Source organism: Medicago truncatula, chromosome 3, assembly GCF_003473485.1.
Source record: "Medicago truncatula cultivar Jemalong A17 chromosome 3, MtrunA17r5.0-ANR, whole genome shotgun sequence".
Taxonomy (NCBI): Eukaryota; Viridiplantae; Streptophyta; class Magnoliopsida; order Fabales; family Fabaceae; genus Medicago; species Medicago truncatula.
In genome coordinates, this window is record NC_053044.1 from 58,652,277 (window position 1) to 58,680,106 (window position 27,830).

At 35.7% G+C, this 27,830-nt stretch overlaps 1 protein-coding gene across 2 annotated transcripts; it reads left to right on the plus strand.

The window, feature by feature from the left end:
* Positions 1–426: 426 nt before the first annotated feature.
* On the plus strand, positions 427–27,329 carry LOC11418457 (exportin-7). 2 transcript variants are annotated; one of them, XM_024778792.2, is made up of 28 exons: positions 427–664; positions 793–953; positions 1,031–1,096; positions 1,199–1,316; positions 1,412–1,521; positions 1,617–1,712; positions 1,950–2,073; positions 5,190–5,257; positions 5,789–5,875; positions 6,127–6,279; positions 6,398–6,490; positions 7,464–7,523; positions 7,632–7,750; positions 7,881–7,968; positions 10,373–10,477; positions 10,565–10,669; positions 10,756–10,808; positions 10,903–10,966; positions 12,594–12,728; positions 13,159–13,271; positions 13,363–13,456; positions 21,630–21,849; positions 24,421–24,551; positions 25,138–25,284; positions 25,418–25,546; positions 25,830–25,928; positions 26,196–26,234; positions 26,580–27,329. In XM_024778792.2, the coding sequence occupies exons 1-28, from the start codon at positions 427–429 to the stop codon at positions 26,715–26,717; spliced, it is 3,153 nt and encodes a 1,050-aa protein (XP_024634560.1). In that variant the 3' UTR covers positions 26,718–27,329. The 2 variants fall into 2 exon arrangements, with proteins under 2 accessions (XP_024634560.1, XP_003604057.2); XM_003604009.4 differs by having other exon boundaries at positions 10,568–10,669; positions 26,580–26,717.
* Positions 27,330–27,830: the final 501 nt, after the last annotated feature.

Sequence of the window (27,830 nt, forward strand, 5' to 3'; positions counted from 1 at the left end):
TAAAATTTTCAAAAACTTTTTTTTTAAAAAATTGTCCTTTAAAATCTTAATCTCCTACATTCCCTTAAAATGATTGAATATTTGATTTGATTTATTGATTTTAAAATTTTATTATATTAGGGTGAAGTAATGCTTGTTCTTTGATGGTCATTTCATGGTATGTAGAATAAAAAAGAATTAAAAAGAAAAAAATGACACGGCCTTTGAAGAAAAAGATAAAAAAGAAAAAGAAAAAAAGAGAGAGCATATTCATTTTGACGAGGGGCGCATTAGAAGTAGAAAATGCAAAAATCGTTTCAACCAAGAAATTGAAGAAAGCGATTGAGAGAAGATAGATCGATCGACAACAGCAAATGCGATTTGAGAATTTCTGTGAGTTGTGATTTGATTTGATTTGAGAGAATCACGGTTGCCGACGGTGGTGCGATGGAGTTGGCACAACTTGAAGCATTATGCGAGAGGCTTTACAATTCACAGGATTCAGTTGAACGTGCTCACGCCGAGAACACACTGAAATGTTTCTCTATGAACACCGATTACATTTCCCAATGCCAATACATTCTTGATCATGCTTTGACACCTTATGCTTTGATGCTTGCTAGTTCTAGTTTGTTGAAACAAGTCACCGATCACAGTCTTGATTTGAAACTCCGTCTTGATATATGTATGTATATACGCTGTTATCTTAATTTTAATCATATCTCTTTTTTTCATTCTTCAATTCAATTCAATTCAATTCAATTCATTCTTTTTTTTTTTTTTGCTGCAATGCATGTTAATGTTAATTGTTAGGGACCTATCTCATCAACTATCTCGCCACCAGAGGACCTGAGTTACAACCTTTTGTGACTGCTTCTCTCATCCAACTTCTCTGTCGAGTCACCAAATTTGGATGGTTTGATGATGATCGATTCCGCGACCTTGTCAAAGAATCTACCAATTTCTTGAGTCAGGTGCTCATCTTAATCCATTTCATCTTAATTCATTTGTTTCAGGTCGTTTTACACTTTTGTTCTTGTAATCTATCTAGGCAACTCCCGGTCATTATGCCATTGGTTTGAAGATATTGAATCAGCTTATTTCCGAGATGAATCAGGTTAGACATTATGTTTGATATCACATTATTCTCATACAACATTTAACATCTTCAGTACTTCCGTATTCTGTATTCTACATAGACTTCTGTGTCCTGTCTCAGGCGAATGCTGGTTTACCTGCAACAAAGCATCGAAGGGTAGCTTGCTCCTTTAGGGACCAATCTCTTTTTCAAATATTTCAGATATCTTTAACATCATTGGGCCAGTTGAAGAATGATGGTAAAATGGCTATACTCATGCTTCATTTTTTCCCCTGTCTCTTTACTACTTTATAGTGATCATTCGTTTGAGAGTTGTGATTATGTATTTTGCAGCCATCAGTCAATTGCAAGAACTGGCACTCTCTCTTTCTTTGAAATGTTTATCATTTGATTTTGTGGGGACATCTGTGGATGAAAGTTCAGATGAGTTTGGCACAGTTCAGGTATCTCTCTTTTTAGTTTAATTGATGTTTTGAGGTCCTACCTTATTCCTTCTACACTGGTTCGTTTATTATGCTGTAAATATGGCCGTTTGCAGATTCCATCTCCCTGGAAATCAGTTTTGGAGGACTCTTCAACGTTGCAACTATTTTTTGATTACTATGCCATTACAAAGGCCCCTCTTTCGAAGGAGGTCTGTACGTCATGCATTTGTTTCGTTGATTGTGTACTTAGTCAGACCTCATATTCAAGTCATGAAAATTGCATTCCAATATAAAATACTATTCACAGATTAATTTACATTTTGCTTTAGACATAAATTTCTTTTGTTATTGTTTTATGTAGGTCATTTTAGAAAGTTGACAAAATAAGTGTTTAATCGATTCACAATTGGTTAATATATATTCTGAATAACTATTTTCCTTTCCAGGCACTGGAGTGCTTGGTGCGCCTAGCGTCTGTAAGACGTTCATTGTTTACCAATGATGCTGCCCGTTCTAAGTTTTTGGCCCACTTAATGACTGGAACCAAAGCAATCCTGCAAACAGGGCAAGGTATTGTACGCTTGTTACGTCTTTCCTTGTTTTACATTGTAACGCCTAACCGGAAAAATATTATATTTCGTTATTGCATGTGTAAGCAAAATACATTTGTTCCACTTATTTTTTGGTAATATTATGTTATACAATAAAACCCCCCTCTCTCTCACACTCACTCTCTCGTACAGATATAGACATATTTATATGACAAAATGTATACAATTGTCCTTTAAGTTTATTTAATTCTACAATATTAGTTTATTTTTTTGAACAAGATTCTACAATATTAGTTCTTTACGTTTTTTCCCAATGATGTGTTTTAAGTCTCAAAACGTTCAGGCGTTGCCCCTTTTCTTGAGTTTTCGTTTAACTCTGTTAACAAAAGTCTATATGACTGTAATAATGCTGATGCATCCACAACATTGCTGATGTGGTATGTCAAAATAGGATTTTAGTTAAAAATATTTATTTTTCTGAATAACTTTTTATTAAAAATAAAAAACCTCAAATTAAAATTAATTAGAGTTCTTCTCCTTCTTCTTCAATTGAAGAGGAAGCCCTTGAATGTTGGGCATAGGATTGATGTGGGTGAACCCATGGGGTTGTTACTTGCCGGTGTTGGTTGCGTAGTTGAAGATGTGTCACCATTGCGAGAGTCCCTTGAAGGACTCTGCATAGTTGAATCCGTAGGCTGTTACATGCTGGTGTTGGTTGCACGTAATGAACAGCTTGTTTTGGTGATCTCGGTGATGATTGGTCGAAGCTCATGACATCAGAACTAGTTTTTACATGCATATTGAAAATTAAAGGAGAAGCACCCTAACAAATCTTCGCAAGATGCAAAATTTAATGACACCCAACCAGAGGAGAAAAATTTATGCTTTCGCTTCGATTGTTCATGAGTAGGGATTAAAGTTTGGTATCTCATGCAGTAAATGTAGACTTCAAAGAAAGGTACAAAACCCTATGTGGGTTTGCCTCAGGGATGTTAACAACGCCATGTGTACATTTTGAAACTTAAAGAACTTAGTCGGAAAAAAAAAACTTAAAAACTAATCCAGTGCAATTAAATCACTTTAAGGACCACATGTGTATTTTACCTATTTATACGGATTAGGCATCAGGGAAATTCATCCCTGCACTCGAGTTGTTCGATTTCTGCCTCATCAACAAACCAATCAAGTTGTATTTTATCCGCCAGTGTAGGAAATGAGAGTTCCAACCTAAATTTTGCGATAACAGGTTGTATAGTAACTTATAGAAGCTCTTGTTCAACCTAGGTGGAAGGTCTTGGTTAGGTTTTGTTCATAGCTGAAATTAAACTACATGTGGACCGCCTTTGCAGAAAAATAAACTGCATGTGGATCAGTTTTGTTAAATGGTGGCTATGGCATAGCGGATTTTGTATGGTGGGCCATGCAGACCACGCGTCCGTTGCATAGATTTCTTGAAAAGGGAAAAAACATAGTTGGATCATGCGGCCCAAACCAGTTCCAAGAGGGTGTAAAACCCCAAAATTGAATGCAAAGAACTTTCTTTATTCCTATGTGTTTCAAAAATGGCCATCACTCTTCCTCATGCCGTAGAGTTTCCTTCCTTGAACTTCGCGGTTGGCGACTAACACCCTCTGCCATTTATTGTCTTTTGGCGACTACTATTCGTTGGGGACCTTCTCTAGAACTGTCCTCCGGTGTGATTCCCTATTCTGATCCGATTTTCTATTTTAAGTTTTTTTTTTTAAATAAATTCCCCCATGTGCTGTCCTATTCTTTTAAGCTATTATAATTGACCGGGGATACGGACAACGTAGTTCGTATACTGTAATGTCCCGGATTTTAATCCAAGACATTGTTTAATATTTTTGTTTTTATTTATAGAAAACACGAGGCTTTTTTTTTTTTTTTTTTTTAAATAACTATTAGAAGGAAACTAATAGAAAACTATTCTTTAAAATTGATTATTTTCAAATGGAAGAAATCCACATTCGGATTTTCTTATGAGTTAGCGCTACAAGAATAATACACTTGTAAAATCATCGCATCTTGAGCTAGCTTTTGGAGTTGTGTTATGAGACCTAAGCCCAAATTTAAAAAATAACCATCTTCAGTTATTTTGAACATTTATTTTTTTCTTCTCTATTCTTCCTCCTTTAGTAAATTATATCAGTTATTATTTTTTAATTATTTTCTGTTCTTTATTTGCTTCTTTTGTATTGTATTGCTTTTTCACTTTTGTTTTTCTAGCACTGTAAATTTTTTAATTGCATTTTTTAATTCTGTTATTTGTTCATTCCATTATTTTTCTTCTGTAATTGTAGTTGTTTTGCTTTTAATTTCATGACAATGAGGTTTTGATGTCTTGAACTTGATGAAAATTAGGTTTTCAGTGCTTTATGACATCTTGATTATGAGATTAATGATATTTTCTATTAATTTTATTCTATGATTATGGTTCTCGACATACATTTTTTGTTTTTCTAGTACTGCTATTTGTATATTCTATTTTATTTCAGTTTTTTTTTTTTTTATCTGTTAATTAATTTTAGTTTTTTTTGCTTTTAAATTTTACGACAGAGGCTTTGATGTCTTGTACTTGATCAATATGGATTTTTGTAGTTTATGACATTGTGATTATGAGATTAATGATATGTTTTCTATCAATTTAGTATATGATTCTCGACTTTCGTTGTTAGATTTTTTGGCTTTTAATTTTTTTCTTCTTCACTTTTTTACGTGTGTGTGTGTACAATTATACTTTTATATTGTTCACTACTATGCTTCCATCATAGGTTGGAGTGCCATCTGTCTTATATTTCTATGTTGGATTTTTTACTTACTTCCATAATCTGTCATTGATGACACTGTGTGGATGTCTCTCATCAATCACCACACAGGAAACTTATTAGTCGAATTTATGCAATGATACTTTAGTTTTTAATAGCATTAAAATGGGAAATCCAAAGTAAACCCCTCCTGGTTTAGCAAATTAAAAATGTTACGAAAATAGAAGTTGAACATAAGAAATATCCTGCGTATATGTTTTCAAGCAATATTTTGTTTATTTAATTTTTCATTTCTTTGTTTTTCCTTGTTAAGCATGGATTTATAATTTTGACTGTTTTGGGGAAGCAGGTCTTGCAGATCATGATAATTACCATGAGTTTTGTCGTCTTCTTGGCCGGTTCAGAGTGAATTACCAGGTAGGTTTTTGTGCTGTTTTACTCCATTTGTGGAATATCTATTTTTTGTAATTTTATACAAACATCCCATCATATTTCACACTATTATTGTACAAACATCCAATCATATTTCACCACGATGGATATTTTCTTAGTGTTTGAAAAGGTATATTATGATGTGGCTAGATGGTGGTGCAATATAATCGAGCTGTGTAAATCTTGTGTATGGTGTTAGTGTATAGTTATTAAAATATTTTCCTTACTAATTGGTAGCTATGCAATGTGCATAAGCATGCATAAGGACACGAGGTTCATGGGGGGGAAGCTAGGTACATTCTTTGGCTTAGAAGGGCAGTGTGCATCGCCCAAATTGACACTTTAAATACTTGCACAATGGCCAATTATTTACTAGTTTTTGTTTGTTTTTCTGATTTGTTAGTTTGTGTAAGCTTGTTATGCATAGACAGTTTTATTGATAAAATTTGGTGGAGTATTAAGTATTTTCATATTCTTTATTTTATTCCATCTAAATTTGTAAAATAAATGCTGCAGTTGTCCGAGCTTGTCAATGTGGAAGGCTATAGCGATTGGATACGTTTAGTTGCAGAGTTCACTCTCAAATCTTTGCAATCATGGCAGGTTAATTAATGTGTCACTTTTATGAATTTTCCTGATAATACATGATTTATTGTTCAAAAATCACATACTTTGTCTTTTTAAGCCAATTTATCTTTGGAATAACGGCACTGCTACACCCACCTTTGAAAACAAAATTCAGGATGCTGATCATCTGAGAATTTCAATAAGATAAATGTCACAAATCATCGAAGTTTCAACTTAGGTTATTCAAGTTACGTGAAATATTGATTAAGTTGATACCTTCATGTCAGTGGGCCAGCAACAGTGTCTACTACCTGTTAGGGCTGTGGTCCAGATTGGTGTCTTCTGTTCCATATTTGAAGGGTGATGCGCCAAGCTTACTGGATGAATATGTTCCTAAGATTACTGAAAGTTTCATCACATCAAGATTCAATTCTGTGCAGGTGTTTCTAATTATCCGTTCATCTTTTACTGATTGCTGCCTTCCAGGCCTTATGCATTTTGTTTAACACCTCTGTTAATGAGACTACTTTCAAATATAACTGCTGTCGTTTTTTACAGGCTGGATTACCTGATGATCTTGAGAACCCCTTAGACAATGCTGAACTTCTTCAGGATCAATTAGACTGCTTTCCATATTTATGCAGATTTCAGGTAATCCTATATATTTTATGTTATCATTCTTATCTTTTTTATGAAAGAAATAATTAACTGAGAATGCAAGATGGATTCCAAAGGAGGATATAAACAAAGTTGCAGAACAAGACAACTAAAATAAACCTGAACTGGAAGTGAAAACTCATTTCCATATTCCGTGCTTGTTTAAAATGCAATAAATAATTGATATAGTTAGTCCTACTTTTTAGAATTAAGAAAATCTGTAGTTATTCCTTTAAATGTACAACTTCCTAGATTGATTGTTAATATCCCTAGAGTATACAACTTCCTAGGTTAGTGCTTATTCATTAAGCTTTAAATGTATTTATTGTAATACAAGTATACAACTATAAATACAAGTTGTAGCTAGAAACACAGAAATTACAGAATTCTATTTAGGTGCATATCTGTTATAGCATAAATGATTTAATCTTGGTGGGAGCTGTGGAATGCTATATTGGCTTTTTAAGGAGTTTGTTTCTTTCTATTTTAAGATTTTGTAAAAAAAAAATGCCTCTAGAGAAGAAACTGTAAAGGAGAGGAAAATCCTCCATAAAGCAAGCAACTTTCTCTCAAAAATCCTTTAAAAATTCAACTCCATAGCAACTAGCCACACAGTTTTGAACAAGCTTGTGATCTAAAACCCTCAATTCATTCTACTCAATAAACCTGCCATCAAGCTTAACATAAAATGGTGTATTGGATCTTCCTGGTTTAGACCACTCTGATTTTGAATTCTAAACTTAAGGCCAACCTTTTCAATTAAGGGGTCACCATTAAGAGACAACTTTGATTTAAGTCCTCCAAATTCATACAAAGCTTTTGTTTCTATGGAGAAATGGGGATATCTATTATTTCTTAAATCGTTTCTATCAAGGGATGCCTTCAATTATTGAAGACTCTTAACTTATTTTGTGTTGCATTTTTTTAACAATTGTGGTCGTTTGACTCCTTTGCATTCATTGTGCAGTATGAAAGCAGTAGTTTATTTATAATAAACATAACAGAGCCTGTCCTGCAAATATACACGGTGTGGTTATAACTTTCACTGATTGCTACCCTTTTATCTTTTTGTACCGATTTGTTGGGAAACATAAGTTAGTAATTGATGCTTGACTATTTTCAATGACTGAAATAGGAAAGGGCAAGATTACAGGTTAGTGATAGCAATGACCTTTCTGTGATTGAAGACAAACTCGCTTGGATTGTTCACATTGTTGCAGCAATTCTTAAGATAAAACAATGCACGGGATGTAGGTAAAAACATTTTGGCTCCTACCTTTTCATCTATTGGAATGTTTTCAATTGTCAAATAAGCCGAGCAGTGTTCATAAGCATGTCAACCTGTTTTTAATGTTATGTTTCACCATAATATTTCTATATGTAGTGTGGAATCTCAGGAAGTGCTAGATGCCGAAATTTCAGCTCGAGTTCTGCAGTTGATCAACGTAACTGACAGTGGAGTACACAGTCAGGTATACTGGCACAAACATTAGTTTATTTGCTTGGCTTGAGGCATGGATTATCTCTCTTTGTTTACTTTTTTTTATTAGTTTCAGTCCTTAGGCTTTAAATCTGTATCACAACAGACTTTAACTGAAGATATAGTTAATAAATAGTTGATTGACCCCCCCAAAAACCTATAAAAGATAGTTAGATGATACCAAAGGTTTTACTTACTGAATAGTTTCTAGTAATCTATACTAAACACTCAAAAATACAAACTTAGCCAAAGAGTCGAGGGAGGAATTAAATGGTAGGTTGGAGACAAACCTTGGAAGCGTATGGCTTTTGCCTGAGTAGAAGCAAGACAGAGTTATAGAATTTCTTTTTAGTGAAAGTTGGAGCAATTCTAGCTCAGATGTGAAAGGTGGTGACCATAGCATACCACAAGTTACACGGTTTAATATCTCAAGAGATGTTAGCCACCAAGTTCAAGCTTAGTGGTTGAAATGGAGGAGGACGTTAGGTGTTTTATTTGATACAAAAGTACCACTCAAGTTGAAGGGAAAATTTTATCTGACAGCTGTAAGACCGACAATGTTGTATCGGACAAAGTGTTGGACTGTCAAGAACCAACATGAAAATAAATTAAGCGTAGTATTGATGAGGATGTTTTGATGAATGTGTGGTAAGACTTGACGGGATAAGATTAGTAATGACAACATTAGAGAGTTGGTGCAACACCTATAGTAGAAAAGATGGTGGAAACAAGGCTTAGGTGGCTTGGGTGTGTATAGAGAAAGCCTGTAGATCGGAAGGAGGGTAGTCAAATCACTAGAGGCCAAGGAAGACCTAGAAAAACTCTTAAGAGAAATTCTTAAGAAAAATCTAGAGATTAATGAGTTGGATAGAAATATGGTATATGATAGAACATTATGGTGTCGTTTGATCCATGAAGCTGACCAACCCCGCTTAGTGGGATAAGACTTGGCTGTTGCTGTTTTTGTGATAAATATTATAACCCAGCAAACAGAGATCAAATTCACTGTGAGCTAAAAAGAGTGAGGGATGAACACAAACATGAAAAAAAAAAAAAAAAAAAGGAGAAGGAGAACCCTTGAGATGGGATAATAGTTTACTGAGTTGCATGAGCATTCTCTCAGTACAATCAATTATAAATGTACAAGATTTACAATCTGATATTGAAAATTACGTGACTATGGAAACTAAGGAAATTATTTACATGACAGTTAAGATTTAAAATTTAATGTTGAAAACTACATAAATAAGGAAACTAAGAAAGTCAGTTATATACATAGTTGGAGAGGACGTGGCATCCTTCATCGCAAGAAAAAAAGGTGAGTGGCAGAAGAACAAGATAAATCATGAAAATTTAGTATTATTTTGAGATAGTAATGCCCTTGTAAAACCCATGGGCTTAACTTCAAAGAGTTTTTTGTAAGTGTATTCTACACTTTTTTTGCCTCTTTCTTTGTACCAAAATTTTTGAAATGAAAAATAGGAATTGTCTTCAACTAATGGATGGACATATTTATGCCTCTTCCTTTCTACCAAATGCTTGGTGCATTTTATTCTTTCTACATTATTACTGGTTTTTCTTCTACCTTTTCTGTGGATATCTTATCCTTCCCTAGTTCTACTTTTTTCTCTCATCTTCTGTTATCAATTTTTTGTCCCCTGCAGATTGGTTTTATCAATTTCATCCTTAAAAGTTATGAGTCAAAACTCCTAGTGTTTTAGTTCTTCCATCCAAACAAACAATTAAACTGAGGGATTTGTGGATTAGACTTGATGGAGGGAGACAGATATTAGGGATGTGAACGTTAAGTGATCAAATGGATAAAATTAATACATCTTCCAGGGATTAAAGCATGGCTATTTTTTACGATTAAATATAAGACACTTCTGTGACAAATGAGCTGGGCTCTTTTATTGTCTTTTTTTTTCGGGTTACCATGATATTGGTACGAAGTTTCCACCACCGCTTAGTAGTAACTAATCTCCGTCGGGGAACCTGCGGGGCACACAATGGGTTCTTCCCTCCCAACCAAATTTTTTCCATACACATGCACCAGGAATCCTTCCCTGATCACATGCTTAAGGGGCCCAAGTCCCTTACCATTTGGACCAATCCATTGTTGGTCTCTTTTATTGTCTTAATTTTTTTAATTTTAATTCAATTAGTGAAAATTACTCTCTTTTGGGGAACTACTAGACCTAATATTTTTCTATAAATAAGATATAAGAGAAGAGAAATCTCTCTCATCTTCTTGCAGAATTCTTCTGTTATAATATTTTGCATCTGTATTTTTATCATATGGATCTAGTTTTTGTTTTTGGAATTTCAGAATCTAATTAATGATATGCTTTAGAAGAATATATTGCTTATCCGTTCTTATTATTGGCATTTTGCAGAGATATTGTGAAATAAGCAAACAAAGACTTGATAGGGCAATACTTACTTTTTTTCAGCATTTCCGCAAGTCTTATGTAGGAGACCAGGCAATTCATTCTTCCAAGGTAATATAATGTTTCAATTATTGATTCAAACATAAATTTAACTTTCCGCACATCTTTATGTATGTAATTTCTTTATTTATGTTGCAGCAGTTATATGCCCGGTTATCAGAGCTCCTTGGCCTGCATGATCATCTATTACTGTTGAATGTGATCGTGGGCAAGATAGCAACTAACCTAAAGTGCTACGCCGAGGTCCGTTTTTAGCTTGTTCTTCCCGTTTCCTCTTCCACGAGTTATTTGCTTGTCTAACACACTAGTTGTATTTGCGCTAATTTCAGAGTGAAGAGGTCATTGATCACACCTTAAGTTTGTTCTTGGAGCTTGCATCAGGGTTAGTTTTGATGGATAGATGAATATTAGCTACCTTTTTTTTTTTTTTGGTTAAGACAATCCACATCCAAATTTACTGATTTCTCTTTTAACAGCTACATGACTGGCAAGCTACTTATGAAGTTGGACACAGTGAAATTTATCATTGCCAATCATACGGTAGAGTATATTTTTTGTCAATTGTTCATAAATTTTCCATTGGGAGTTGGTTATTGCTCTTTCTTGTATAGTTGTTGTCTGGGATTGGCTATATTGCATTTTCAGCAATTTATAATTGAATTATTTTTGGTAAAAAAATATAACTGGATGGGGAATATTGAAAAACTCTCTCATCTGGTTTAAAACTTCCAACTTTGGTTTGTCAAGAATTCCAGAATCCAGAAGCTGATTCGTAGGACATCGGTCTAGCTATCAAGATGAGTTGTGTTTGGATTATCATTCAACTGCCGATATGATTTAAATTGCTAAAAAAGATAATGGACTTAACTTGCCCTTTATATTTCCTCTTAATATGAGATAAACCACCTTTTAATTTCTTTTCTGCTGAAGAGTATCCCTTGTCTTGAGAGTCTCTCTTTCAAAAATGCAAGTGACAAGAATGCCAGCAAACTAAAATCCCTGGTTGTAATTGAATCTTGTAAACTTGTAGCTAATCCAGAATCGAGGAATGAAATGTGTCCAATTTTAAAACATGTTTTGACGGTTACGTTTAAGGGCTTTGGAAAAAATGAGGCCAAAACTTTGTGGCACCTTGCAGTTTACACTGTACTCTGGTGCATTTGATGGTAGTGAAGTGGTGGGAACTGTCGGGTTATCTCTCTTCCCCTCCACTCTTTTTTGGACACATGTTATTTCTTGTTGGGAAATCAAATCAAATTTCCAAACAATAGTAAATATTAATGTAAATGGGTGGAAAATCAAGAGTATATTCCAATAGGTGGAGGGCTTGACTCTTCGTGAATATCACTATCATGAAGAGAGGTCAGTTGGAGAGGTGAGACAATTTATGTCCACCAAGTTGAATTCATGAATGGAAGTCATGTCCCTTATCATCTGAGGAAGATGGGTATCCCAATCCAAGATCAAGAGAGAAAGTGTGGGCAATCACTTGTAGTGGTCTGAGTCTCTTCTCTTGTGAGTAAGTAAGTGTATGCTATTCATTGTAACTCTTGAGTGGAGTAGTTGGGCTTGTAAGGTGATACATAGCTATTAGCTTTAGTGGACTACAATCTTAAAATCTTGTTTAAGATAGCAAATATATTTGTTGAGGGTTTTCATGGACTTAGGCATGAGGTGCCAAACCACATAAATGCTTGTGGTATATTGTTTATTAACTTCTTTGTGGTGCGTTCCAACGAATATCATTGAGTGTGTGGGTAAATTTGTTGCTTGTGCTGTTTTTCCCAACATTTATTTGCCTCCGCTTCTGTATGGAGTTTTGCGAATGTTGTTTCAAGGGGCTCTACTACAAATATATAAGACCTTTTTGCCATTTATACTTTCTGAATTCATATGTACTTTGCGCAATCTGATTTGGAGGGATTACCCCCCTCACATGGTTCACTAATCTTTCTAACAAAGTTCTATTTCTGTAAATAAAAGATGATGTAAGTTGATGTTAAGCTTTCAGAGAATGGGGCAACAATGTTGTTTTCCCCCATCTCCCCCTTTTTGTGCAGGAGGGGTCGCCTTCCCTGCCCCTTGTATTTTCCACTTTTCTTCGCATGGATATAAAATCTTATCCATTGTTGTCCTCATTCTTTCCTTTCACTAAAATTATTCTCAGAGAGAACATTTTCCATTTTTGGAAGCAAAAAAGTGCTCCCGCAGCAGAACAACTTTCTATTACACTATTGGCTGGTTGATATTCATGGAGGATAGCTCTGTGAAATTTAAATCTTCAATGGATCCTCTTCAGCAGGTACGTTATCACTCATCTTGCTGATATGCTTACACTGTCCTTTTTCATCTATTTCCTCATTACTAAGCCGTGTAAAAAGCTTAAAGTAGTTTTAAAGCCGTGTAAAAATCAATTTATTTTTTAGAGATTATAATATTAAGTAAAATCAATTTTTTGTTGGGTTACAGTTGCTAAAAGCTCTTTCTATTTAAAATAGTAGTTACAATTGCAGATTTTTTTTCTAAAAGCTAGTCAATAATCACAAAACTATATTTTTTTTTCAAAAGCTTGACTAACATTGAAAAAAAATTCAAGAGATCTAATTTCCAGAAAATCTTAAACGAATGCACTCAGTTTGATGAGGAACCTTAGAGGAATATTATTTTTCTCTGTTTTAGGTTTTCCTCAGTTTGGAATCAACTCCAGAAAATATTATTTTTCTCTGTTTTAGGTGTTCCTCAGTTTGGAATCAACTCCCGATTCAGTGTTTCGAACAGATGCTGTAAAGTATGCACTTGTTGGATTGATGAGGGACCTTAGAGGAATCGCAATGGCCACAAACAGGTTGGTATTTACGCAGCTTGTCTTATTTAAAAATGAAAATGAGGAAAGCAGTTAACCTGACCTCCCTGTTTTCCATATTTGTGTTTCTTAGCCGCCGGACTTATGGCTTTCTATTTGACTGGTTGTATCCTGCACACATGCCTCTACTCTTAAAAGGAATCTCACATTGGACAGATAACCCAGAGGTATTGGATCTCATGGTTAATTTTTAATCCATACATATACATTCAAATGGTTAGTTTCATTTGAATATCCTCCGTTAATCAGAAATTCTTAAACCGAAGATCAAACAGCATGAATTACCCCATAATATCATACCATGGGAATAATTTACAGTACATAGTCCTGCTAACAGCAACTGGTTTTCTCCTAACCTTTTCTGAATATTCTCAGCTTCATATTGTAGTAATTTTTTTACTCGCCTTTAGTTAAGCACAGGGCTGTTAAATGACCGGTATAGCGCCGCTATACAGCCATTACGTATCGGGATCTAGAGCAACCGCGATGAAAGCCAATACGCTATTGTGATTCCACTGCCACTGCAATAGCGGTGGGTTTTTGCATATCGGTGATAGCGGTTTTTGCTTACCCGCTACGCTATCCACTATTTTCATAGCGGATTTTCAGTGATCAGCTATTTTCCATGAGCCGTCACATCTTTCTGTGGGGATTCTGCCTCAAACCCTCTATTGATTGTGACAGTACTAATAATTTCTCACCTTGGATTGTGACTTGCAGACCAAATTAGCAGTAAAATACTAGCACTTTCTAGATAAAAAGTTATGTTCAGCTAAGCTTAAGATAAAAGCAAAAGCAAACAGTTGGTCAATTTACACAAAACAAAACTTACAACCGAGGCTAGTTAGAATCCAACATGACATAACTCTAGAAGTGGTTGAATACGAACATTGAAATGATTGGAATTGAGTTATTTTCCTAGGATAAGGTGCTTTTGATAGAAGTTTGTTAGAGATAATTATAAAAAAATATTACTTGGCAGTCGATAAATCCTCCAAAGAGGAAAATATAATACTCCCTCCGGTCCTATTTTTATGAGAGACATTTAGATCAACAAAAGTTGATGTATCTGGCCCAAAATACATCAACTTTTGTTGACCTAAATGTGTCTTTTTAGGACCGGAGGGAGTAATACAACGCACGAGATAATTTTTCAAGGAAAAATAGGAAACTAAGCAAAACTATCTCAATGATAATGAGAGAATAAACACATAGTTATGATTATAGTCATCTCCCTCGAGCAAGAGTAGACATATCATATGCGTCCAGTTTATTACACGTATAATCAATATGCAGTCCTTGTAGAGATGTAGTGAATATATCCGCCAACTGAGTATTTGAGCCCGATGAAGTGGTTCAAATAATGACATAAAAGATATTCTACTGGATCAAGTGTCAATCAAATTCAATGTGGTGATTGAAGAAAGATAAAAGGCTGATTGATTATCCCAGTAAATTCACATAAATTCAACTCTTGTAGTAAGTATTTCAACCATGAAAGTTCTCAGGTAGTGTGGGTCATGGCATGAAACTCTGCATCTGTACTTCTTGCAACAATTGTTCGCTTTTTTTTTTCCAATGAAATTAAGCTTCCCCCAATAAAACATGATAACCCAAAGTGGCCCTTCTCTCACTCACCCCGCTTGTCCAAACTGCAACTACATAACTTCATTGCATTTTTCGGTCTAGGCTCAAGGTGATTACTTTAGACCATACAAGGATTTTTATAACCTACAAACAAGGCTGTACCCTTCGAGCAACAAATCTACGTGGTATTTAGAATAATAAGCAGTGAGAATAATGGTAGTTGTGACTTTACCAACAACAGTAATGCTTCCCAATCTTGCATTATTATTTAACATTTCACTCCTACAACTTTTTCTGCATTTGGACAAGAATGAGGATGGATTGAAGGGTGAGGGGTTAGCATACTGATTTTCCTTCTTTCCCTTTTATTGTCCAATGGATCCCCCCTTATTTAATTTATGAAGCTTTTAGGAATTGTTGAAAACTATTAGTGATTTTGCAATCGACGTAAGATCTAGTATCTATATCTACTTAGTATAATTCTTATGGAAAGTCTTTCAATTACGTACTTGTAAGTTGAAACAACCTTTAGTTGAGAAGCCATTAACTCAAACCTATCCCAAGTTGAGAAGCCATTTGGAGAAAAAAATTGTCCTAGTCATCAGCATTTTTTTCAACCAAATGAAGCAAAGAAACAAACAGGCTGCACGCTTCAATAATTTTTTGCCACATTTTTATTTTATAAAAATCAGTATAATGAATTATAAAAAACTGCTTCAACATATGAGACACCCATGGACACATAATAACAGTTCCAAAAAGATTGTTCTCGAAGTAGGAAGCTAGTAGCTACTAAACAAAAACAAAAATATTTGGGCGCATTCTTTCTGAGTTGGAGCTGCACATAGCTAGCACATTATAGAAGGAGTGGTATAGAGTCTCGGCTTTAGGAGTTATGGAATTTCAAATGTGTTTGTCTAGGAGGAGCCTTTGACGATTTAAGAAACGAGAAGACTGATAGAAGAAAACTCTCACCTTGGAATCTACATTCCAATATCTTTCATTGAGATTGGTGGAGAAAGTAATGTAATGAAGCATAGGATTTGCTATTGATGCTATTATACAAGGTTATAGTTTGTAGCACTTGAAAAAGTCTATGATAGAAACAATCTTCAGGCAAACATCTTCTTGAAACTTGATATGAGCAGCTTTACACCATATGTTATCAAAATATTCAATTATTTGAATGAAATCTTGTGGCACTCGCTAAATTTGGGTTTCTAGAAAAATTAAAAATTGAACTCGTCTAATAGGAATGAACTTAACTATTATGTGTTAGGTAGAAAAGGAAAATAGGTAGTAGTTTTTTGAGAATCTCACCTTGGATGTGATATAGCTGGAAAAAAAGTGTATATATGAGAGACATCTCTCACCTTACGAGTCAGTTTTGTAGAGTTGAGTTATGTCCAATCTAAAATTCTAAGATGGTATTAGACCTTATCCAAGATTCGTTGGGCCACCTACTATTGGGCTATACGGATCATGCTCCAGCTGTCCAGTCTTGGGCGTATTTTTTTTTTTTGAAGTAAAAATTGTGAGGGGTGTGTTGTGACATTGAACGTTATATGGAATGAAAAAGTGTAGATTTGAAAGACATCCCTCACCTTACCAAGGTTGCTGTATAGGCCCCCCAGATTGCTTAACCCTGAAAAAAGGCCGACCGGAAGATAGCATCCGGTGGAAAAAAAGCCGATCTGAAGATACTTTATGATTGGTTTGTGCCATCGGAAGATACGTTCCGATAAATTGAGGGGCTTTAGATCAAACATTAGGGGCCTGTTGATATATAAATATATAGTAAATAATTATATTTATGCTCTAAATATATTTTAGCTTACTCTCTAAGTTACTTAGGATATAATATTATGATGAATATTCATTCTGTAAATATATCATAGCTTAGGCCCCAAGCTACTTACTTCTATATAATAAATCTTCCGTTGTGCTATTCAGACACACGGTATTTCATCATATGTCTCTCTTTTCTCTCTTATTCAACATGGTATCTAGAGCCTTTTGAGAGACAACCCTAATCCGTGTTTACCTGGTGGACCCACTGTCTTCCGGTGAGATTTTTTTTTTCTTCGGCAAACCGTGTTTTCAACTCCGGTTTGCCACTCCTTCACTGCCGTGTCAATTTCCGGCATCGATATTCATCACGAACCACTGCTCATTCCGGTGACTTTCTGAAAACAAACTTCACCATCAGAATCAGAATCCCCTGCCACAAAATTCTCCGCCTCCGGACTCGGAATTCTCTCTACGATCCAGATCCAGTCTTATTTTTGGGTTTCGACCGACGGGTATACGCTTTCTAGTTCAAACAGCCGTGTATCCTTGCGTTTTGTGTGATTTTCTCTCTCCCGACAGTTACAGCACACTGTTTGTGATCCTTTTTATTGCTTAGGGCTGTTTTTTTTTATTCTCGGGAGCGACAATCTACCTCCATGACTCGTCCCAAATGCAGGTACTGTCACCGTTTGGGACATACTATTGTTCAATGCAGGAAACTTCAAGGGCGCTCTTCACGTCCTTTGATTGCTCTATCTGACACCATTCGGACCACTAATTCTCCTAAGGTTTCTACGCCAACTTATGAAGATTTTCTCCGATGGATAAAATTTCGTCAAAGCTCAGCTGTTTCGGGAGCAAAAACCGGTAAATCATTTAGTTGTAACTCTATGTCACCCTCTCTTAATCCATGGATTCTTGATTCAGGTGCAACTCATCATATTACCGGAAATAAAGATTTTTTTTCCTCCCCTCTCACTACATCCGGTTGCTTACTGAGTATTATCACAGCAAATGGTTCCGAAACACAGTCCACAGGCATTGGCACTGTCAGAGTGCTCCCTTCTTTGTCAATTACATCTGTCCTTTATGTTCCTGGAGCTCCATTTAATTTAATTTCTCTCAGTCAACTGATTCGTTCGCAAGACTGTATTGTCACCTTTACTAAAGGCAATGTTACTTTTTTGCTGGATCGGATTTCGGGACAGCAAATTGGCGTCGGGTGTGAGTCTAATGGTCTTTATTATCTCGTAAACCCATCCACAGCATGCCCAACCACAGATTCCCCTCTTACTATACATGCTCAGTTGGGTCACCCAAGTCTCCTCAAACTTCAAAGGTTGGTCCCTAGTCTTTCTAAATTATCCGAGTTGCACTGTGAGTAGTGTCAGTTAGGGAAACACACTCGTAGTCATTTTCCCGATCGAGTCAATAAACGAGCATCGGCCCCTTTTGCTTTAGTCCATTCTGATGTCTGGGGCCCTTCGCGTCATATATCCTTTCTTGATTCCAAATATTTTGTCACTTTTATTGATGACTTTTCTCGATGCACATGGTTATTTTTAATGAAAAATAGATCTGAATTATTCTCTATTTTTCAACAATTTTATCAAGAAGTTAAAACTCAATTTGGAGTGTCTATTCGGTCTTTACGTAGTGATAATGCCAAAGAATATTTGTCTCACCAATTTCAAAATTTTATGTCCTCCAATGGTATTCTTCATCAAACATCATGTGCCCATACACCTCAACAAAATGGGGTTGCCGAACGGAAAAATCGTCATCTCATTGAAACCACTAGAACTCTTTTACTTCATAGTAATGTTCCGTTTCGTTTTTGGGGGGATGGTGTTCTAAAGGCATGCTATCTTATAAATCGCATGCCTTCCTCAGTCTTAGGTAATCAAGTCCCACACTCGGTCCTTTTTCCGAATACCCCTTTACACTCACTTCCACCCCGTGTGTTTGGGTCCACATGTTTTGTTCACGATCTTTCTCCTGGTCTTGACAAACTCTCGGCCCGATCACTCAAATGTGTCTTTCTTGGTTATCATCGGTCTCAAAAAAGTTATCGTTGCTACTCTCCTACTCTTCGACGGTACCTCATGTCAGCTGATGTTACATTTTTTGAGTCTGTTCCTTTTTTTGGGTCAACCAATGTACCTCCAATGTACCTCTTGACCCACTTCAGGCTGATATGCCAACCTCGTCTGATATTGTTCCTCTTCAACCTATTGTGTCTGTTCTGCCCGAGTCCACTATTTATGTTCCTCCTCCCACGGAGCCTCCTACAACCATTCTTGGAGACCCTCCCGCGGAGCCTCCCAGTCCACGGCCTCTTCAAACTTACCAACGTCGTCAACCACCATCCGTTGTGCATGTTCCCTCACCTATTCCAGATACTGAGGCCATTCCAGACTCTCCTTCGTCGCCACCGCCTTTACCGGATCCGACCACAGATGAGCCTATTGCTATTCGTAAAGGTCTACATCCTACTCGAAATCCATCTCCTCATTACATTGACTTGTGCTATCATCGTCTTTCCCCCTTGCATTATACTTGCTTGTCTTCTTTGTCTTCTGTTTCCATTCCTAAATCTCCAGGAGAAGCATTATCTCACCCCGAGTGGAGACAAGCAATGATTGATGAGATGTGTGCTCTCCAAAGCAGTGGCACTTGGGAACTGGTTTCTTTACCTCCTGGAAGTCTGTAGTAGGTTGTCGTTGGCTTTATACGGTGAAAGTTGGCCCTGATGGTAAAATTGATCGATTTAAGGCTCGCTTGGTGGCCAAGGGATATACTCAAATTTTTGGGTTAGATTATGGTGACACATTCTCTCCGGTCGCCAAAATGGCATCTGTTAGACTTTTTCTATCTATTGCACCAATTCGTCATTGGCCTCTCCATCAACTTGACATTAAAAGTGCTTTTTTGCATGGTGATCTTGAAGAAGAAGTATATATGGAGCAACCACCTGGGTTTGTTGCTCGGGGGGAGGCATCCACCATGGTTTGTCGGCTGCATAGATCCCTTTATGGTCTTAAACAATCTCCTCGAGCTTGGTTTGGCAGATTCAGCACAGTAGTGCAACAGTTTGGTATGATTCGTAGTCAAGCCGATCATTCTGTTTTTTATCGTCACTCATGCCAAGGGTGCATTTATCTTATTGTTTATGTGGATGATATTGTCATAACTGGTAGTGATCAACAGGGAATACTCCAGTTAAAACAACATCTTTCTAATGAGTTTCAGACTAAGGACCTTGGATATTCTTGAAGAAACAGGTATATTGAATGCCAAGCCAGTTGATACTCCTATGGATCTAAATGTCAAACTTGTACCTTATCAGGGGGAGCCTTTATCAGATTTAGGAAGATATAGGAGATTGGTTGGAAAATTGAATTATCTCACAGTCACTCGTCCAAACATTTCCTTTGTAGTTAGTGTGGTAAGCCAATTCTTAAATTCTCTTTGCCAAGAACACATGAATGCTTTAATTCGAATTCTTAAATACATCAAAGGTGCTCCGGGAAAAGGTCTCATTTATGAGGATAAAGGACATACTCAGATAGTTGGTTACTCAGATGCTGATTGGGCACGTTCACCCATTGATAGATGATCCACTTCTGGGTATTGTGTACTTGTTGGAGGAAACCTGACATCCTGGAAGAGTAAGAAACAAAATGTAGTTGCAAGATCAAGCGCTGAGGCAGAATATAGGGCCATGGCACTAGTAACATGTGAACTCATTTGGTTGAAGCAGCTACTTAAGGAACTTCAATTCGAAGAAGCACGACCAATGACGCTTATATGTGATAATCAAGCTGCGTGCATATCGCCTAAAATTCAGTGTTCCATGCAAGGACCAAACATATCGAGATAGACTGCCACTTCGTCCGAGAGAAGATTGAATCAGGAGACATCGTCACAAGCTTTGTCAATTCAAATGATCAACTGGCAGATGTTTTTACAAAATCTCTGCGAGGTCCTAGAATAAGTTATATATGTATATGCTCCAGGGGGAGTGTTGATATATAAATATATAGTAAATAATTATATTTATGCTCTAAATATATTTTAGCTTACTCTCTAAGTTACTTAGGATATAATATTATGATGAATATTCATTGTGTAAATATATCATAGCTTAGGCCCCAAGCTACTTACTTCTATATAATAAATCTTCCGTTGTGCTATTCAGACACACGGTATTTCATCATATGTCTCTCTTTTCTCTCTTATTCAACAGGGCCTATAGAGCAATTTCCTCACCTTACAAGTTGGTTTTGTAGGCTTGAGTTTGTTCCAACCCAAATTGGAAGAGTAGTATATTGGCCATTTTCTTAAAAAAAAAAGTATATTGGCCATTATATTGATATCGATTAGTTTAATTAGTGGACCTCAAATAATGTTGGGTCTTTTTATTTTATTTGTTAGAAAAGCTGTTATTGAAAATTGTCAAAAAGTTTTCTTTATTAGTTGTAGAGTGTTAGAGATATAACAACCCTTATACGAGCTTTCAACTTTGACCTCATAGCTTAAGCTTTAAAGAAGAGAAAATTCTGACATGGAAGTTTCAGTGGCAGAAGCTTGGTAAATTTGTGAGAACCAATCTTTGACAATGGACGTTATCTCGTTCTTCCCCTTTTCAGATTTGCTTCTTTGCTGCTTTGGTTTTCTTCATCAGCAGCTGTTACTCCATTGGGAGGGGTTTAGTCCTATTTGTATGAGATACGATCAGAAAACAACTACCCCTAACCACTAACTAACAAACTAACTATGTACAGTTAGTTTACAACCTTCCGTCTTTTCCTATAATAGACATGCAGGATTTTATCCTTAAATGAGGGTTTATTCCGGGGCCTAACACATTATCATTAATTTATACTGGGAATTGTTTCTGATTCATTTATTCTGACGTTTGCTCCTCTTTCTTCACTTATGGTTTGCTTGATTCTGCAGGTTACGACCCCATTGTTGAAGTTCATGGCTGAGTTTGTGCTAAATAAAGCTCAACGTTTGACATTTGACTCTTCTTCTCCAAATGGAATACTTCTCTTCAGAGAAGTCAGTAAACTGATTGTCGCTTATGGATCTAGAATTTTGACTCTTCCAAATGCTGCTGATGTATATACATACAAGTACAAAGGAATATGGATATGTTTAACAATACTGTCAAGAGGTAAAATCCTACTCATGTCTGGTTATTTCTATTTGGGTTGCATAGTCTGATGTCAAGTGCGGTTCTTTTTACAGTAGCAAGTATGCACATACATATCTCCTGAAAGTTTTAGTTTGATAAGATTTTTTAGTAGATTATTGTTAGAATATAAATAATATTTAGGGTTAATATATGTTTACCCCCCCTGTAATATTAGCGATTTCCGGTTTACCCCCTGTAAAAAAAATTGTTTAGATTCCAACCCTATAATTTGAAGATTTTTTTATTTTGGACCTTCATGGCATCAAATTACAAAATTTAAGGTACTTTCGCCCCTTATAATTTGATAGAATTTCAGTTTACACCCCTGCCATATCATCGATATTTCAGTTTACCCCTTGCCATATTTTTTTATTTTACTATATTTATTTGAATATGTATTACTCTCTTCGTCCATATATTTAAACACCCATTTGATTTTATTTTTGTCCTTAAATGTAAACTTTTTTTAAATTACAACACTCATTAATTATTTAAGTTTGTGACCGAGTCACCGATTCAATCCGAGTTAATCCGGTTAAATAACTATATAAATTTAATCTAAGGACCGAGTCATCCGAGTGGTTCCGATTCAGTCATGCGGTTCGACCAATGACTCAGTGGTTCGACCATTGACCCATTGACCCAGTACCCCCACCGAGTCGATGACCGAGCCGAGTTTTAAAACTATGTATGTGTCCCTATAAATAGGTATCAGTATTGAGTCTTTTGTATCTTACTACTTGTCAAGTCTTAGGATTAATTTTCATATCTCTTACTAATTATTACTTTTTGTTTCCTGATTTCCTTTTTATTTTTATTTTTGAGTGAATCTATGTGTCCCTATAAATAGGTATCAGTATTGAGTCTTTTGTATCTTACTACTGTCAAGTCAGTATCAAGTAATTATCAATAATTTTCACAATTTTTATTATTTTCTCCCATCTTTTAATCTAAAATCCCACAACTTCAACAATTATCATTAACTTACTACTGTCAAGTCTTGGGATTAATTTTCATATCTCTTACTAATTTTCATATCATTAACTTCCTGATTTCCTTTTTATTTTTATTTTTTTATTTGTGAATCTATGTGTCCCTATAAACAGGTATCCGTATTATTGAGTCTTTTGTATCTTACTACTGTCAAGTCAGTATCAAGTAATTATCAATATTTTTCACAATTTTTATTATTTTCTCCCATCTTTTAATCTAAAATCCCACAACTTCAACAATTATCATTAACTAAACTTGCACTAAATATTTATTAGGACTGCCTTTGGGATATTACTTATCCTTCATTTTTATGTCATCTGCTTTACAATAAATACGGTCTATGTGGTGCTGACAAGACTTTGGCAATCCTCCCCAGTTTAATGGGATTGAGTTGCCTCTAATCATGAATTCTAAGAAACGCAATTATAAGAAAATATTCCCAACTAGATGATAAAGTGTGATAGTAAATCAGTACTAGTTAAGAGCATACCACATGAATAACAAATCATACATCAAAAATAAAGTAAATGGTGAAAACTGAAAAGATAAAAGCCAAGTGCAACAAATAATTGGCAAGAGTAGCTGTGTCTTGTAGCATAAAGAGCAAGATTAAGAGATAAAAAGTGGGAAGGTTGAGCTCATTCATAGAATGAGGAAGCTGGAAACTTAAACGTGTTGCTCTATGCAGTCGCTGAGCAGTGGATGTTTCATCAAACTTTGAGTGAGTTTTGCTGGAGATCTTTGTGAGATGTCCTGCTCAAATGTCTCCGGAAGTCTTTGTCGGAGGTAACCCTAATTGGTAGTAAAGGTCTAAAGATTTTCATGAGTTTGTTATTAGTTTTGATGAAGAATGTTGCTTAAACATGTTTGTGATTGAACACAACCAAGCTCTGCATTGTGGGCTTTTTACTTCTTTTCCTCTTACTAACTCGTGAGCCAATGAAGTAGTTTGAGCCAGTCTGACCGGTCTGCACAAATCCAACTGTGTGCTTAATTAACCAAAATTTGGGACCTAGACTCTTAAATCCAACTTACAGGTTAACTTGCGAGTGCAAGTTTTTGAGAAAGTGAAACAAAGTGTAATCTATATATTTTTAATAAAAAGCAGAAAGAAAAAAAAGTTCAAACCAAATAAGCCCTTAAGATGTCCTCTTTATAAAATATACAAACTAGATAAAAAGAATTGGGAGGGGGGATTCAAAAATGCAACTAGGATGCCTATATCTTTGTTTAACTCACGGACATAATGACATTCAATTCCATAATAGAAAAAGGTGCACCTGGATATTCCCCTTGCAACCTGCACTTCTTAGCAAGATGTATTAAGCTTTCTTTGGTGGAAGTTTGAGCAGAGTCTGTAACTTCTACCCAGGAATAGTTGTCTATGATTAAGTGCATTTACATTGTTTTTATCATTGCTATATGGGTCTTTTAGTTGTTTTGGTTTCAATCTGAACTGACATCCTAAGTTCTCGGTGCTATTATGATGAGTGATAATTTTTGTGATCATGGTGATTCTTATCATTCGGTTGATGTACCAACAAAATTGTGTCACAGCCCTTGCAGGAAACTATGTCAACTTTGGTGTGTTTGAACTGTATGGTGACAGAGCTCTATCCGATGCACTTGATGCTGCTCTAAAGATGACTCTGTCAATTCCCATGTCCGATATATTGGCCTATCGAAAGGTGTGCAAACAATTTTCTTGCCGCATGCTATGCACACACTCTCTGTTCTTCAAATTTAGTTTGCAATCATATAATGAAGATTAAAACTAAAATAAATGATTGCATCAATTAAAAACTTTTTTGAAGGATTTGTTGTTTACCTGTTAGATTCTCTATGAAAACCTCAGTTAAGTTTGACAACCTTTGAGCCGAAGAAATTACTACTTTTCCTGTAAATAATTCCCCCATAATAGTTCACCTTTGTGGTACCTTTTCTTTTTTGAATGGAAAATGTTAGTATGTTAGTTGTTTCTCCCTTGCCAGGATTCTAAGCATGGACCTTTAATCCCTTAGCTCAACCAAGTGAGCTAACCATCCCCCCCCCCCCCCCCCCCCCCCCACCACACACACACACACAGAGTGCATGTTGTCAGTGCTTCAAACCCAATAGTTCTTGTGTGAGGAAGTCTCTCGGCTATAAAATTATTCACAGTTCATCCAACAGTTATCCTAGATTATCTAGGTCTGAATTTTGTGTCCGACAAGTTTTGTGCCAGCTTGCCAAATATTAAGGTGAATGCTCACTTGATTTTCATTTTTAATGCAGCTAACAAGGGCTTATTTTGCATTCTTGGAAGTTTTGTTCAACAGCCACATCACTTTCATATTGAGCCTGGACACGAACACCTTTATGCATATAGTTGCCTCCCTCGAATCTGGTCTAAAAGGCTTGGATACAAGTATATCATCACAGGTTATGGTTACATATCATTTGCATCTTCCTGTCTAAATCACATCTTTTCAGAGGATTCCTTTACCATAAATATTATTGTCTTCGGTTTCTTGTAACTGTGCTGTTGTCCGACTCTTTTAATTTCTGATCACAGTGTGCATCCGCTGTTGATAATTTGGCTGCTCTCTATTTTAACAACATCACTATGGGAGAGGCTCCAAATTTACCTGCATCTGTCAATCTTGCTCGTCATATTGCAGAGTGTCCCACTCTATTCCCAGAAGTAAATATATTTAAAATTTTATTGCTCTCTAGTCAGTTAAACATACATTCATTCTTAATTTTCCTCTAATATTTATTGTAAAACTATTTCGGGTAATCTGGAAAAATTCTGTTGTAGATAATCTTAATATGTCTTCATTTTGTTCCAACTTACACACTAATGCAGTGCAAACCTTCAAATCATAGAATAGCGTCTAATTCATTCTGCTCATCTGTATCGGTTCCTCTTGGGGGGTGGGGGGGCTGTTGACATTATCTAACTTGGGTGTCTTCTTCATGCCTAGATTTTGAAGACTCTGTTTGAAATCTTATTGTTTGAAGACTGTGGCAACCAATGGAGTCTAAGCAGGCCAATGTTGAGTTTGATACTCATAAATGAGAAGGTAATGGTCCTTCAAATCCTTTTTTCTATTCTCAAAATTTATGCAAGCAGTTTTAATGTTGTATATCCTCCAGCTTGAAGTTTAATTTCAACATACTAGATTAATGTTTACTGTCCAATTAATTAGTGCTCTAATTTAGGCATTGAATTGGCCTGTTAGTAATCCTATACACAATAAAAGTATATGCATCCTTATTAGCTGATTGCTAACAGAAGTTCAGTTATACTCTATTTGATTGACAAACTGAGAGCTGTCATTTACTTGCAGACATTCTCTGATTTGAAAGCTCAAATCTTGTCATCACAGGTATTTTCATTCTCATCCTAACTTCAAAGTCGGATTATAGAATTTTTAATTGTCATTTTTTATTTATGTAATATAATGGATCCTCTTATGTAAATTTTTAACATAATGGACCCAGAGACCCTTTGTGTTGATATCTTTCTATACATAACCTTGTCGTGTGAAAAACTCCGTTGGATTTGATGATAACTGTTTACAATATAACAACTTCTTTGTGTAGACAATACATCAAAGTGGCAACAGTAACTTTCTAATAGAAGTCAATAATGGTTCAGATTTTTTAGCCTTTAAATACCATGTTATTCCACTATCATTATGTTGCGTAACTCGGATTGGTTACTTTTGCAGCCAGTGGATCACCACCAGCGGCTCTCTCTATGTTTTGATAAACTTATGGCAGACGTTACTCTAAGCATAGACTCAAAAAACAGGGATAAGTTTACTCAAAACCTTACCATATTTCGGAATGACTTCCGTGCCAAATAATTCGGATTGTTATGGAGTTGATATAAAACGGCTTCTCAAAAAACTGAGATTGATTGGTGTTTGTATAATGCCTGGAGAATCTGTCACCCTATGTTTGGGTGGCATATTGAAATCATGTCATTGGAAGCAGCAACCACATTATGCAATTTCTTCATTCAGCTCTTATGCGAAAGAAATGTATTCTCTGTAATTATGGTTTGTGGAGTGTGCTATTCCCAATGTATACTTGTGGTGGTATTGTACCCAGCTGTGGGTTATTCAAAGTTTATGGGTGATACAGAAAAGATTTTAAAGGTTTATGGAAATGGTCGGGACAAGAAGGGACTTATGCAAAAATGGAGGAAGGGATGAAATAGGAACCTCCTGAAGTGTAGAGTTATTGAGTTAGATATATTCTTTTTATAACTCATGTATATTATCTATGATTTTCATTTAGAAACTTCTTAGATATTATTTGGTATATTTTTGTATAACTGATTTTTCTGTACTCCTAGTCGAAATCGGTAATGAAAGAGGAAGAAGAAACTATGTTTGGATTGTGATGGAATCATAGAAAAATTCATAACACACTTGTTTTCCTCTCATACTTTTATATGTTTGTTGAATTTTAAATGTTTTGTTCGGATATCCTATGAAAGTTAAGTGTTGTAAATAGTAGGACAGTTTGTTTCCTATTTTGTTAGGATGTAGAGCTGATTTGAAGGGAATCAGTATTATTAATACTACTCACCCCATGTGAACAGATTACCCCAGTTTGGGTTTCTCATGCACAAATTAGTGGGTACTGTTGTAGAAACTTGTTAACAAGTTCAGTTGTCGGTTGCACTAAGGGTGGTAGGCAGTTGTCATTTGTAACTTTCTCTTACGATTTGCAGACCATTCGAGTACCTGCTAGCATGCTAAAGCAAGCAGCCTTGGATAGTCTTTACAAACTCAGCAACATCCTTTATCATAAACTTCCCAAAATACATTTTCTTGAGGTCCTGTATATGTATTGTGAACACCAATATGACCACCTGGTGGTGAGCCGTGGAATTCATCTAGCAATAATGAAAGAGGTGGAAGGAGTGAATAATTTGACTTTTAAGTAAAGCAAGTCATCCATAACCCAAA